Consider the following 16,190-nt stretch of genomic DNA (forward strand, 5'->3'; position numbering starts at 1 on the left):
TGAAAAAGACACAGAGAGCCCAATACTGACCTCAGTTACACTGGCCTATAAACTGTCACCGGAGGAGTAAACAGAAACTTAAGCCAGGGAAAATGAGAGCAAGGAGCTGGAAAGGTCTGTATGTCCATCCTCCTTGCTGAATTCTCCTTAGAAGTCAGGGAATTCCCTTAATGCAACAGAGATGGTGGCAGGAGGCATGCCTGGGAAATAGGTGTCAGCACCATGGGCACCTAGCACTGCCTTTGCGAGCAGCTTCAGATGATGCTCACTGGTCAAACGATGGTTTAATGAGTGTGCAGGACCTGCTCATTGCACCGCTGTGTCCTGCCCTCCCTGTGACAGAATGGTGCAACAAGTAGGAACACGACACTACCACACTCACCCTGCCGTGGACCGTGCTGCCTCCCGGTTAAACTGGGAGCCGAGAGGAAAAAGAAAACCTGGGCTAGCCCTGCCCCATGCACAGAGCTATTTCTTGGGGAGGACAGAAGGCAAGGCAGAGACGAGCATCTCCTGCAGTGTGGTAGTCCCCACAGTCCTCTGCAGCCACCACTCCCTGACCGTGCAGCTTATTGATGTGCATATAGGGATTCAGAGTCACTTCTGAACACCAGAGTCCAAATTTCACACAACCCGGCAGAAAGTATAAAATGTCCATTTTTGGACAGGACTTTCCCTTTGCAACCATGACAAAGTGGCTGCACTATATGACACAGAAAAGTTTATGCCATGGACAAGCTGATGTCAGGGCAATGAAACAGTCATGCTGCAACACTACATCAAAGCAGTTTGTCAGCTGATCACAACTGTTGCAATACATACCGCTGTCTTACTAACAAATTATTTTGAGATAAATGTGCACTTGAGGTATTCTGCAAGATTTTACAGATCATGTATTAGGCACACTAAGAATGGATACTAAAACTGGTCTAAACATTTACATCTTTATGTCAGAGGTCATGATTAGACTATAAAAAATAAAAATAGTTTTCAAGGGTAAAACTCTTTTGGTATTGGTAGTTCCTCCTACAGTTCAGGTCAGAAATACCTTTCTTCTCAAAATTCAGCAAGAAATCTCTGTCAGTCTGGTTGTACCACGCACAGTGCAAAATCCTAACAGAGCCTGTTCCCTTCTGCAGCCTGCTGGATGGGAAGGAGCACACAAGAGAGGTGCAATGTATCTACTACTCGTACATACGCTGAAGATCTGTCTCAGTGATGATCCCACCTGCAAGCATCCTCTGCTATTGGATCTGGTCAATACCTAAGAAGGCACGGAGATTAGCTCTGATCATAAAGAACAAGGAACCAATTTATATTTTTTAAAAAGTTAAATGCATTTTGTACAAACACAGTCATTCTCCTTCTGGCCTGTTAGGCACAAAAAGTATGATATTGGCCAAAATGCTTTAATGAAACTGATAAGGGAAGCAATGACTTTGGTCCCATGCAAAGAAACAATTAATCAAGGGGGAGCACTCTTGCACATATTATGACTAGACATCGTATAAAGTGTATCAAATACAAGAAGTTAATGAGGATTCAGCTGTAGATAAACAATGTTGAGCTGACAACATTGTATTTACTTTTATGTTTACAGCTATTTTGTTCCTTGTTTATAGATCTCTTTGGTTCTGTACTTCTAAAAATATGCAAAAACTGAACCAGAGAAGAAGTCACCAAACAAGAATTGAGCTGAAGAATATGTGAGCCCTCCCCCTAAGATGGAGTTAATTTTACCATTCTACAATAACTACCATTATTTAAATTTTTGCTTCACAAAAGCAGCTCAAATTAAAAATGGTGAAAAAATTTATCCCATCAATACAAGTGTTGTTCCCGTTGTGGTTCCCACTGCCACATACAACAGCCTCTGCTCATGAATTACACAACCACAGGCTACCATCAGGGTGGCCACAGGCAAAGTGCCTTCAGGGAACAGTTCCCAGCCTAGGCCAGTCAACGACACACCAGTGCCTCGACATACCAGTGCCTTGTGGTGTTCCTTGGCATCACTGAGTTCAACAGCAGATACGTCACTTCCATGTCTACCCTTGCATTTCTAAGCAGAGTTGGCTTGGGTACTTCATAGGAACACTTCAAATTAATCTACCCACTGCCCCCAGCCAGCTTAACTATGCTGGCCTCATGCACAGCTCAGAAGCAACCACTTTGGCTGGATGCTTTCCTCCAGCTTCTGCAAGAAAACTGCTCAGGCAGACACAGGCAAGTTCCTACTTCCTTCTAGTTATGAAGTGACCCCAAAATCTTTCTACAGCGATGAATAGTTGGGGCGGGGGGGGGTGGGGTGGGGAATACAACCACCACCACCACTACCACCCCCATTCAAAACAAATACATTTCTTGTGTTCACAAGTTTCATATCCGAAGTGTTTTGGACGAGTTAGATAAAGCTCGTCACAGCTGATACTACTACTTTAGGGGAAATTTCGAAAAGTATTTACATTTTAAAATTGATTAAAATAGTACTGAAAACAGAGTATTTTAAAATATTCATTAATGGAATATCTGAAAGGGTTGGGGCTGGACCATGTTCTTTTAGAATTTTAATTATATTTTCTATATTATCTTCTCTTTCCTTTTTGGAAGTATATGCTGTTTCAGGGCATGTAGGTAGCTACAGGTACTTTCAAGTCCTGAAATAATATATAAATAATTCACTGATATAATCCACATGTAATAATATGGTAGTTCATTTAGGGGAAAACAGATTCTTCATCTCATCTTTACTAGTTCGTGGCTTGAAAAATTAAAATTTTTATACTACATATTCTGTACTACTATTAATGATAGGGCATAAGCTAATGAAATGAGATAACCATTTCATTATTTTACTTTTTAATCTCTGTAGGTAACAGCTAAGTGGTACCGACTGAGTGACTCCTTATTTTCAAGGCTGATGTGTCTCCTGTTTGTGTCCCATGAAACAACAGAAGTTTATTGATGAAATGCTGGTTGTCACTACTAACACGTCACAATATAAGGAAACAGGAATAAAAAACCTCATGGAAGACAATTCAAACTAATTCTAAATGCAAGTTTTCAGAAAATAAACTAACAAACAAAAAAAAAAGAAAACCAACAGTTTCCAGAAAGATAAATTCCTTTGAATTTCTTTTGTTTCAAACATTATGCAACTTTATTATGTATGCAACTTTATTTCAAGAAAAAAGTCTATCCATTCCTAGAGGTGAAACAAAGTATATTATGGCCCATTCACTCTTTCACTGAAAAAATGGTGACATTCTCATTTGTAAAACAATAAACAGCAACAGAGCCTCTTCTTGTTTCTTTTTGTTCTGAACGAGGTTATGCAAACACTGCAGTGGAATGAAGACAGCATGACAAACCGGAAAAGGTCAGGAAATCCTAAATGAAAAAAATGTGCCATCTTTTAATCTCTTTGAAGTATTTTCCAGCCCCCACTGCCCAGCGGTGGTATGTAAGACAGCAAGAATCTCCCAGCCACCACAACTATGACGATGACCTGACACTGGAAAATCTCAGCCAGTCTCTCCTTGTCCTGCACCCTAAGTAGCAACAACAAGATGGAAAACATCAAAATGGAGAAATCTTGATAGTCATTGCTCTGAACGAGTCATCTACCACTGCCACACAGGGGAAATCCACTGGATCACCTGCGCACTGCCACAATGAGCACTGGTGCACAGACCACAAGTAATATTATTGGCCATGAAGAGGTGTCACAGGTTTTGACCTAGATCGCGGTGCACAAACCTTTGGAGAGATGAACTCAACCTCAGTTAGTCCTTTAAAAATACTGTAATAAAAACGATGAACAAAACCATTCAACACTATAATAATAGCAGGCTTGGACCCACGTGATGTTTTTCTGCTGCAGTATATAGCATCTGTTATCTTCCCCAGGTACATCTGAGGTGACCGTCATTGCGGTATTTATAACCCAAGGAAGAGGAATGAAGAAGGCAAAGCTCAGAACTTAAGCTACAGTGCAACACCATGAATCCCATTAGAAACGAAGAGGCACAATGTCAGTGGCAACTCTGTCACGGCTTTTCCTGCTTTGCCTTGGCTCTGCAGATCACGGAAGAGAAGGGCAGAGGCCAGAAGCCACGCTCCCCTCCCCGTGCTCCTGCCTGGAGCAAGGCTCTGCTCCCAGGAAGGCTCCAACTGTGGGCAAAGGGAGAGGAGGGCAGCTCTGTGCAATGCACAGTGACTTCCAGGTGTGTGAAGGAAAAGCAGACACTGATTTTTTAAATATTTTTTTTAAAAGCTACATATAGAAAAAAAAATCTTCTGGCTTTGGATGGCTACACACCGGAACCGCTTTGGGGGAATTCCTGGTGCTGAAGGTTATTAAAAGCAGGAGACACCATTATCTCTGAGCAAAGGCCTAGTTTATACCTGTCCTGCCTCTGTCAAGAGGAACAGAGAGGGAAATCTCTGGATAACCCGTACAGTCTTGTGTTTTAATAATTACTGGTCGATCAGGGGCCAGTCTGTCTAACACAGGTGCATAACTGCATCTGAGATAACTTGGTGAAAAATTTCTACTAATGGGAGAGCTTTCCACTTCCAATATAAATGCAGTATAGATGCCTGTAATAAGCCCCACCATGGCGCTCCACCTGCATCACCTCATGTGCATTCCTGGATGCCTAAGCCAAAATCTAGCTCTCACACCTCTAAAACCGGGCTTGTGCTGCAGCTGTCCAAGCCCCAGCACTGGGGCATGGCTGCCCCGACTCCTGACATCGCCACAGCACCTTGGTCTGGCAGAGAGAGGTGACAGCCAGGTCCCTATTCCCAGCGAAGGGAAGCCCTGAGGGTCATCTCTCCCTGCTTCAGCCTACAGGCTACTTGAATGCAAAGCTCAACATTTTTCCTGGCTTGCGATTTTGGGGGCTTAGAGCTGCCTTGTCCTTGCAGATGTGTCCAGCAGCTGGCAAGCTGCAGCTAGTCCTGCCTGCTGCCAGGGCCCTGCCTGCCCTGACACTGCCTGACCTCTTACCAGCTGCTTTATGAGTTTTCAAATAAATTTTTTTAAAAAGTAGCTCGGAGCTTTAAGTTGAGTCTTAGAAAGTAGCTGAAATCAAGCAACAGCATGATAGCATGTCTGTGCCACAGACTTTAACAATCAGTAGGACAGGCTGGGTAAGAACCAGCATGCTGATAGCATCCTTTGGCATTACATTCAGACCCTGTCTCCTTCCACAGTTTTCTATACTGGGATGACACTGGGAACAGCAATTGGTCAAAAAGCCACACAGCTGACGGGCAGCAGCAGCCCGCAGCTGTGGCTTTCCAGCTGGGCACCCCAGTGGGTTTGCACCTGCTGCCCAGGTGAGACAGACCCTGTTAGCCACACGGGAAACGCTGCACACAAGGAAAGCTGTGTCATCCAGAGGGGCAGTTTCCTCATACCGCTGAGAAAAAGGGGCAGTTCACTGCCAGTGGCAAGGGCAAGGTCTCACACCTTCTCCTGCCCTGCCACCTCCCCACTCCTCCATCCCTCTCCCTTCAAGCATTTCCCTCCGCCTTCCTACCTCAGGGCTGCTCCATCCCCTCATGCACCAGTCTAAGAGAATTTAACCCACCTTCACCAAAATAAAAAAGGCTGTTCTCTTTTCATTCATGGGTTACACATCTGAGGTGCTATGAAGCATGAACCTTGGAGGAGCTGCAGAAAACATGGCACTCCAAACAGTATCAGAAGCAGAAACAGAAAAGCCTTAACAAAGTTGACCACACAGTGCTTCAAGTTCGTAACTGGGTCTTAAGCATTGCTGGTGAAAATAAACTCTGCTAAGCAGGCTATTACTGTTCTGAAATGAAATTATAAAAATAAGGATAAAAGCCTGGTATATTTTCTGAGCATTTACAACATGGTTAAAATACATAAGAGAACCACATATGAAAGACTTTGTGTTTATTATCAAAAAATACAACTTCATTATATAGATAAAATAGATATATAAATAAAAAGGCCACTTAAACTCTTACAATACCCAATAAATAACTTGAAAATTTCTTTTCACATCAGTCAACACGAGTATAATTTCCGTGTGTTCACTATCCAAAGCTTATCATCTTCAATGGGAACCATGGCAAAATCGTTCACGGTATTTGAAAAATGTTGTCCTTGATGTCTCTTGATCTCCTTGCTTTATCTACTACAAATTTCTGTTTCACTAACGTACAATACAAAACAGCTCTTGAAGAAACAGTTTACTTGGTACAAGAAACAAAATTCAAGGGGATCTTCGGGAAAAGCGGTGAGACAGAAAAACCCAACAATCACACATGTATTATGGGGACACACACACAAAAAGATTACAGTATAAAGAGGACAAAGCTGATCATGTGACAAGCAACAAACGTGCAGAGTGAGGATGGGACGCACAGCATCCTGGGTTCTCACAATCCCTACAAGTCCTAAGTAATTGCTTTGGAACTCATTATTGGTGGACACAAACGATCTGGTCAAGCCTCAGTAGGACAAAAATAAACACGTGGGTTGCTTATCTCCAAGGCTTCAGCACAGGCCTCATATAGCTACACCACGTCAAATGGCAGCGACCGCCTGTCGAACATCTTTGCGTTGATCATGGCTAGAGCAAACACACGCTTCTCTGTAGCCAGCAGAGCAGTTGGTCCAGTTGCTGCTTTGTCCAGTCCACGACAGGATGGAGGAGAGCTAAAAGCAAGCTAAATGCAAAAGGTTGCTCAGTCACCCTCACAGCAAAAAAGTTTTTTCTTACATTTAAATGGAATTTCCTGCTTCCAGTTTGAAACCATTGCCTCCAGTTCTGTCACAGTGCACCACTGAGAAGAGCCTGGTTCCATCTTCATGACTCGACCTACCAGATAGTTATTGATACATTGGTAAGATCCCCCTGACTCTTTTACTCTCCAGGCTGAACTGTTCCTCTCAGCCTCTCCCCATACCAGAGATGCTCCAGTCCTTCAATCACCTTTGTAACCCTTTGCTGGACTCATTTCAGTATGTCCATGTCTCTTCTTGTACTGGGCAGCCCAGAAGTGGACTCAATACAGTAGATCTGTCTCACCAGCGCTCAGGAGAGAGGAAGAATCACCTCCCTCCACCCGCTGGCAACACTCCTCCTGCTGCTGCATCCCAGGACATTGCTGGCCTTTCCTCTGCAAGGGCACGTCCACCAGCACCCCACCAGCACCGCAGCAGTGCAGCCATCCCAAGCTGACTGGAGAAACCAGTTCCACTGCAACTGTGATACTATTAAGGGCTGCTGAAGGCCGTGTCAGGGAGGATGTCTGGCATCTTCTCACGGAGCAGGAAATTCTCCTCTGATTCAGTTCCTTCCATAAGAAATGGGATAATTTCACTACCTTCTGCAGTCAGCAAGTCTCTCCATTCACCAGCAGTATCAGTAAAAAAAACACAGAGGAAATTCTTTGTCTCTACTAAGTGACTGAAATAGACCGGTTTTTTTAAACCTGAATCCTTGCATGGATTTAGTGCGGGAAATGGCTGTGTATCCAAAGCGCCAGTAACCAGCAGTGGGATGTGAAAGCTAGGAGAACGACTGGGAGGGACGAAAACTTTCTTTGCTGCAAGAAACAATGAGACACGGAAATATATCTCGGCATAAAGACTAAATACATAAGGGAACAAACAGTGAATGACCCAGACACAGCTATGATGTCCACAAAGCTAGTATCTAACACTCCCTAACCCTCTCAGAGCATTCCCTGCTCCGCCAGCACAGTGGCTTCTGCAGCCCACAGAGTCCGACCCTTTGGCCCCAGCCCCTACCAGGGCAGCCTCACCGTGCAAGCCACATCCTTCTCTTGGCATCAGACTGTTCACATGGCTCGTTCTTACCCCTTTCTGCCCATTTTAGGTGTTGTCTAGTCCTTCGTCCAGAAGTGACTGGAAGAACCCCTTATGTTCTGCAGGTTTCTTCTACCAGCCTCTCTACGATTACTTCATCTTATGACTCCACAGAGGTAAATGGCTTGAACACTCTCATCTCTGCCTTCTAAGTCCTTTAGCACATATATGGAGGCAGCTGTAAGTCTTGACTGCATAGTTCACCATACCACAGCGCTGCCATTATGGCTGTTCAATTGCGATGAGAACAGCAGCAACCTGCACACAACAGGTTCATGTAGGAATGTGACTGTCATGAAATGGGAAGGAGAACTAAAAATGCCAGCAGAACTTTGGTCCCTGTTCATGGCTGGAGTACCAGCTGCAATGTGACTATCTCTGTAAACAGTCATCATAAAAAGCCTGCTTATTTTTAGAAACATGTTGCATTCTCCTGTGACTATCCAGAAAGCAGAGTATGAAACAGAGCTCACATTTCTGCTCCAAGTAACAAGTTCTAGCTTCTGCTGTTTCTAACTGAACCACAAAAGTTTTGGTCCTAGACATTCATGTTCCATCATTTGCAGCTTAAGGGGTTTTGTTGATGTTTTTTTCCTAAAATTATCTTCTAGTTGAAATGTCTTGTGCATGAAAGGCTTTAACTTGAGAAAAGTTCTCTATAATCTTTGCCCTTAGGATTTGGTTCAGATTTTTGAGCTCAGCAACACAAGCCAGTCTTGGTTTAAAACTTTGTATGTGCAGTAATGCTTCTGACACATCAAAAGAATTGGAATGATTTCTGTATTTGAAAGCACCATGCTCACAAATCATAAGATGCTCATTTCCCCTCATTTTAGAAAGACGATTCAACTTGCAAGTTCCAAATGTACACAGGTGTTGATATTTGACTGCACCACCATTTTCACAGGTGCCAGCAATTTTAAATTACTTTAAAAATCGAGAGAGATGTGAATAATAATCTGGTTCGGGATTCCTCTAGCCTACGATACCTTTCTGTTGAGCTACACCAGTCTGACTATCCTCTGAGGACACGGGGATACTCAGAACTGCTCATGGTCCGCTTCTCGGAAGGACTGCTCTTAAGGGACTGCTATCTGCACTGTTTTAGAAAAAGTGTTTATTAACTATAAGGTTAATATACGTAAATGGAGATACCCTATCACCACTTGGTGACACACCCAGAAAGCCAGGTGAAGAATGTGTTAGCACTTGCACGTGGCTAATCTCTTCTAGCTCTAAAAATCATCCTGGGTAACTTTTGGCAATGCCTGAATGAAAGATCTTTTTAAGAAAACAAAGCCAGTGCATTCTGACTATCCAACGACATGGCCAGCAAGGCACTAATGGAAGAAAGAGTTTCTCCCATGGCCCCATAGCTATCCTCTTGCTTTTGAATAAAAGGCTCCCTGGACCAATATTGCATGGATTTCTCTTTCATTGGAGGCCAATATCCTGAGAAGCTTTCCTCATGAGTAGTTCTTACTCCTGGATGTAGTTACGCTGCATATCCTTGGTAGAAGAACTGGTGCATGTCACACTATACACCGCTCACCTGTAGAGTTTTATGGATCACCACACAGTGTATCATCACCTAGGTTTGAGTTAGTTACCTGGTTGTAATGGAGCTTCCCCCTAAGCCTCCCATTTTCGGTGGCTTATGTCCTCCTGAAGCAGTTACTCTCAAAGCTGAATTTCGCTGTGTTTGTCCTCAGCTCAGCAACACTGAAAAGTCTGAAAGAGTAAAGTTCACCTTTTGCTGTGGTTTGGATGTTCACGTTATATGAAGCAACTAATTTGGTTATCATGTGTAAGCATCTTCACTAAAACTAAAACATAAAAGGAAATCAAATCTTGCCTCTTCTTACCCAAAAGTATTTTGTTTCGGTTGGAATTATGAAAAACAGGTTTGGGGTTTGGTTTGTGGGATCTTTTAGATAGACAATTTGTTTGCACAGAGATATTGGAAATTTTATTTAAGATCACATAGCTAACACAGTCTCCTGTGTGTCTGTGGTTTAGAAAATTTATATTAGCATGATCACAGACCACTGTTGCACATTCACTGATAGATATGGCACCAAACAGTACACTCCTTAATACATGAAATAATAAAGTCTGCAGAGACCTCTTCATGGTAATTTACTCAGATTACAGGCATCTTTGATATATTTTAGTACCTTTTTAATAGGAGAAAACCTTTCTATAACCATTATTTTGGTGTTTCACTTCCTTGTGGTGGAAAAGCTGTGGAACGTTCCTATCAGTCTTGTTTTGAGCCTCCATCACAAAGTAACAATGTTAGTCACCTTTTCTTTTTGTTTATTTTATTTTTTAATTTTATTTTCAGACCACATTAAAGGGATATAAACAGAATCAGGTATAAGGTTGAGTCCCAATATAACCATGACCTGAGGAATGGGAAACTCCTAAGAACACTCTCAGCTAATGAGTTTATAGGGCACTGAAGAGAAGTTACGCACAGATATCTTCCATTTTAAGACACCAGGTTACTCTCCTGCACCTCAGGATGTCTTTTGGGTGACCGACACTCAGAATCCCTACCACTAAGTTTAAGAAGGTAAATCTGATCATCAGATGTGCTCACTCCTAAGGACCTGTACACTCTACACAGTGCTGTAGCTTAGTCCAGTGTCACTGTGTGTCCGCTGTAGCCTAGTCCAGTGTCACTGTGTATCTGCCAGAGAAAGAGAGGGTGTTTTCTTCTGCAAGGCATGCTGGAAGATATGGAAGCATCCTCACCTATGTATTACTACTAAGGTAATGCCTAGCAGCCTTGACTGAGCACCCTACAGAAGTCCTTTTGTTGTCTAATGTGGCATCGTTGGAAAAGGATAAAAGCACAAAAGCACTCTAACCCCATTTCAAAAACTGAAAATCTGGCCTGGGAATGACTGACAAACCCTCAAAACAAGTCTGTGACAGCCTCAGGATAGAAAGGTTTCCCAAGGCTCACTCTACTTCCCTAACTCCAAAACAACCCCTCTTCTCCAAAGCATCACTGGGAACCCCAGTATCTGGTATAGGTATAATTCCACCACTTCTTAAAAATGTCTTGTCTAATTTTACCTTTCTGAACACTGGTGGAAGTCTACAGTAGTTTTAGAAGTGGCACTGGCAAAATGGTGCCCAAGAGAAATATACATCAAAAGTTTTCTTTTACAGAGGAAGATAGGATGGAAAGGACCCAACATGTTTTGCTGTGAGTAAGACTAATTAAAATCATAAAATATACTTCAAAATGAGTGATTAACAGTGACATGCTAAGTGAAAAACCTCAGTGCGTTCCCACCGCTGCCCTGGAGGGTACTGGGGGAATGCTCATACCTGTGCAAGGTGGCAATGGGATTCGTCGTCACTAGCAGATTTACCCGAGTAGAGACCCCAGAGGTATGACAGCAAGTCAAATAAAAACGAAAATGTCACACAACATTGTGACACAGCTTCTTCCCAAATGCGATAAACAACAACAAATACGTATATAATTAGTGCTTGGTTGGTTTTATTCGTGTAGAAGGCATCAAACACTGTCATCTGATAGCCTGCCTTTTGGCCTATGTCAGAAACAACAAAAGGATGATATTAATATTTCCCCAAATAAATTATTCACATCTTCTTTATTAGTTTTAGCTCACAGACATGCACCACTGCCAGCTCTGCAGCCCTTACATTAGGAATCATTCGGCTTTAAACTCATTCCTTTGCCCAGACAGTTCATGTTCAGCAGCAGATCAACCTCACCCTTGCATGCTTTACATGTGGGATTTATTACAACAGTGAATTACAATTCACTCTATTTTTTAAAAAAAAATCTGTAATATTTAAAAACTCAAATAAGCACCTTCTTTACCAAAGACTGCTATATTTTCCATATCTGCAGACCTGATTTTCAAGGTAGTTTGCCCTATGTTGATACCTAAAGAGGGCTAGAGTTTCAAGTGTTCCATATCCAGCAGCTCTTATTATAGCCAGATTTTATGAAGAATTGAAGCATTGTAGTGCCAAGTTCTTTGGAAAAAAAAGTCATTTACTGTAGTTCTGACCAGGGATCTGGGCTCTTTCGAAAATCTGGCCCCAATACTGAGTGCTACACTCTTGTAAAGTCTTCAGACACTAACTGGTCTGATTTCTCCAGCATTTACACACAAAGCCAGTGATGTCTACAGTTATGGACATCTGGGAAATAGATACAATACAAGCCCAATTCTTTGTTTATATTAGTTGGCAAGCATAATATACTCAAAAAAAAAAAAAAAAAAAGGATTCATGGGAAATCAGCTAAATGGTTGGTTCTTTCGTCTGTAATTCTCTAAAATCATAGAACGATTAAAATTCAGTATCATTGTGATTATATTAGCAACACTATTACACACTGGGGGCTAGGTTTAGGCTCTCCAGCTTTCAACTGGCTGACCAAAAATTGAAACAGAAGCAGTGAAAACCTGAGTCTGCAGAAGGCTTTGCAAAAAAACAATGTGAAACCCGCAGCACACCCCAGTCTAATCGGCTCCCAGCTACACTATTCGCCACACGGTGTCTAAGGATTTGTTTTAAGCCCTTCCCAAAGCGTCTGTCATCCCGTTTCCTTGTCTCTAGTAAATGTATCATATAACTGTAAATAAATGTTCAAATGAGTTTAGCAGTCATCAGGATGTTTCAAATTTGAGCATGACAGCTTTTTTTTCCCCTGAAGATTAATTTAAGTTGCATTTGTGGCCATTTTACTATATACTTTATTTTTAATGTCACAAACAAATTTCTCACTCTGCTGCTTTCTTGGGATGACAAAACTGATCTTTGTAAGCTGAGCCCTGTATGAAAAACTTGGAAAAATGGAGATGCATTTGAGTATCTTTTTTCTTTTGACCCACAGGACCTCCCAGTTATTGAAGATGAACTGGTTTTATTATTTCTCTCTCAATATAACCTCTTGCTATCACCTCAGTTACAATTCCTGTACAAGTCTCATTTCTATTGCTAATAAAAGGGCAAAGTGAAAGAAAAAAAAAATATTAACTTTTTACTATCTTATCTCTTCTTCACCCACTACTTTTGGATGTGTGAGTAAATGATAGTTCCTTTCTACTCTTAGCTTCCCAGCATGTGATACACTGCAGAACAAGGTAGAGACGTGAGCTACCTGGAACTATACCTGCTCTCAGCGTCTTAACAACATTTCACAGTGGGTACCCAGCCATGGGATTTTTGGAAGCCCTCAATTCCAATAGCCCTTGGCAGAATGCAGATGGGATTAAAATCATATACTGCTGCACACAAACTGTCTGGGGGATCTACCTCTTCAAATCTCGCTACAAGTGCATTTTCAAATGTTCACACAGATTTTGAAAAAATTGCTCCCATATAGAACTGGCGAAGAAGTAGAAAAGGAATGATTGAATCAGTCACTGAACCTGAAATAAGTTATAAAATAATGAACGTAAAATGTGTAGTAAGATAAATACAATGCTAGTGTGTTAATTAATCTTCTCCACAATACCACAAACAATTTGTTTCTGAGCTGTAAACTGTTCTAATCCAATGTGCACAGAAATACATTCCCCCAGGTCTGTCATCCTGCCACAATTAGGGGAAACAAGTGCTCCAGTAGAGCGGAGGAATCTTTAAAAATATTCACACCAACTTCACACACCTAGTATTTTAATGCAAGCTACTAATCATCTCATTCACAAATACTGTCTGCCTTATTTCCTTAAGTACTTCACGGCAGCTATTATGCCAACCAAGGATCATGGGACTAGATCCCAAAGAGACAAGGTCAGACCAGTAAAATTAGCCATCTGTCCAGTATGGGCTTTAAGCTCAGGCTGTATTTAAGTATTAAGTTTCCAACTGCACAGGCGTTTGTGGTTTGTGTTGTGGTTTTTTCTTCTCACAAGACCAGCACAATACTGAGTGTAAAAAGCAACAGTACAAATCCTGTAACGCTGCGGGATATATGCAAAAAAAGGGTCTGAAGCTGGAAACGTTTTGCAAGCTGAGGCAGAACTTACTAAACCTGTTATCTTTTCCATTGAACTCATCCCGGTGAACTCTGTGATAAAAATCGGTGGTGGCCTCAGAGCCTCCAGGATCGTCGCAGCCTTTAAGACGGTCTCAGGCATCAGCATCTTCTCTTAACGCCGCATATTTTAAGTGTGCAGAACGTCAAACTTCACCACGCGCTGTGTCCCATCTCGCCGTTTACATTTTACCTGACTGTTTCATGCACTGCAGACCGCAAGGGCTGTAAAAGCAGCCCAGAGCCCCGGTTTCTAACTTTGAGCCACTGAGGACCATACAACCAGCACCCTGATCACCGTGCGCATCCCCCCGCCCGCCGTGGGACGGGCACACACACACAACCCCGCAGGCTGCAGGTGACGCTGAGCCTGAGGCAGGACCTTGCAGCACCCCACAGCATGCTTGAGACAGCACAACGACTTTCTTTGATGGAATGATTGCTTCCCTAGCCATTTTTCTGTCACATTTACTACTCGGTGCTTACGTTACGCGGTACCGCACACACAACTGCCACCGCCACGGCACCGCCTTGCCGGCAGGAGACCCCCTGACGGCACCGGGGCTGCTCACGCCGCACCACCGGCCCCGGCTCCAGGGAAAAACGGCAAACAGTTGTGCCTTTCGGCGGCAGCAGCTGCCGGGTCCCGGTCTGTAACTTGGGCGAACCCACCGGTACCGGGTGTAAAACGCCAGAGAAAATGGATCGCAGACGGGTTCTGCCACCCCCGCGCCCCCCGGGCGTCTCCCCGCCGCCGCCGAGGCAGCCTCTCCCCGCCGCGGGCGGGCGGGCGGCGCAGGGGCCTGCAGGAGGGGCGGGCACCCCCACCGCCCCCGCCGCTCCCGGACGGGTTCACTTCACACGGGAGCGCCCGGACCCCCGCGACGGCCGGCAGCCGCTCCCGGTGTCGGGCACTGCCCCGCCGGCGTGTGCCCCCGTCCCGCGGCAACGCCGGTTCCAACGGGGCGCGGAACTTCGCCGGGCGCGGGCGGGCGCCGAGCGGGCACCCCCGGGACCCCCGACCGGGTCCGCCGCTCACCCTACCTTGCCGGCGGGGGATGCTCCTCCGCGGCGGCGCCGCCGCGCACCCGATGCACGAAGCCAGGAGCAGCAGCGAGGCGAGGCAGCGGCGGCGGCAGTGCCCCGGCACCTCCATGTGCGCCGCGTTCCCCCGCCGCCGCCCGAGCCGGGAAGCGGGGGCCGGTGGCCGGTGGCCACGGGCGAGGGTCGCCGCCGCGCGTTCCCCCTGAGCGGCAGCCGGGCGGGGAGCGGGGCTGCGGGGCCGGCGCGGAGCGGAGCGGCGGGGCACGCACCCGCGGCGGCCAGGGAGGGACGGGAGGGGAGGGAAGGGGGGAGGAGGCTGGCTCCGGCCCTTGATGGGATTACCGCCGCCCGTGGGGCGGCCGCCGCGGCGCGGGGCACGGCTCGGCACCTCCCCCCGGGGCGCCACCGCGCAGCTCCCGGCCCCGGCGCTGCCCCTGGGGGGGGGTCGGGGCGGCCCGTGCCGTCGGTGCCCGCTCGGCCGGCCGGCCCTGCCCGCGGGGTGGGCGCCCGGGACCACCAGGGCAACGCGGGGCGGTGTGACACCCCTTCCTTAGGGGGGACCCTCCCTGCTCTCCCCCCTCGCGAGAGGATGTCCTCGGCCCCGTCCCGCCCGGCGGGCCCGCAGCCCGGCGGCCCCCCTCCCCAGGGCGCAACGGCACTGACACTTGGGGTCATGATTCCTTCCTTTTTCCCTGGTTTCCTTGGGAGGGCCGGGGCTGAAGCGGCAGCGTAGTGCCGGGGCGAAGGTGACGCTAGGGAGAGGATTCAGCGAGGAAGTTGTTGCAGAGTTAAGAGGATAAACTTAAATTTAATCCACCCAGATGGAGGCTGAGACCTATCCAGCCACTCCGACTAATATAGAAACCCCTGCGGAGATTAGAGGGAAGGGGGAGGGGTGGGGGAGGAAGGCGTGGGGGAGACGTGGAGTTTGAGGATCCCATGAAAAAACAGGAAGAGATAACCAAGAAGAAGTCCAAAGCATCCCTTCTGAGCGATATAGCTTTGGTGGGACAAAAGAGCAAATCTGTTTGGTCAGGTATCCCACCCTGGAAATTTAACAGATAGAGGAAGGTGCATGAAAATGCGTATTAGGCAGATATGGGATTATCTGCCCTCTGCTTTAGGTCTCATCCTAATCTCGGCCAGTTGGAGATCACTTTAAACCCTGAGACACCAGAGCTGTTACGTCTTGAGGGTTTGTGTGGGCTTTGGTTTGGAAATGAGCTTCATTTG

At 45.5% G+C, this 16,190-nt stretch overlaps 1 protein-coding gene across 2 annotated transcripts in view; it reads right to left on the bottom strand.

The window, feature by feature from the left end:
* The window catches only part of EGFLAM (EGF like, fibronectin type III and laminin G domains), a 77,698-nt gene extending 62,150 nt beyond the window's left edge, over nucleotides 1-15,548 (bottom strand). The window contains exon 1 of one of the 2 annotated variants that reach the window (XM_055791247.1): nucleotides 14,958-15,548. In XM_055791247.1, the coding sequence (XP_055647222.1) occupies nucleotides 14,958-15,069 (112 nt within the window). In that variant the 5' untranslated portion in view covers nucleotides 15,070-15,548. The remainder of the gene's footprint in view (nucleotides 1-14,957) is intronic. The other variant, XM_055791248.1, reaches the window with a different exon arrangement.
* Nucleotides 15,549-16,190: the final 642 nt, after the last annotated feature.

This window comes from Falco peregrinus, chromosome Z (genome assembly GCF_023634155.1).
Source record: "Falco peregrinus isolate bFalPer1 chromosome Z, bFalPer1.pri, whole genome shotgun sequence".
In the NCBI taxonomy this organism is placed as follows: domain Eukaryota; kingdom Metazoa; phylum Chordata; class Aves; order Falconiformes; family Falconidae; genus Falco; species Falco peregrinus.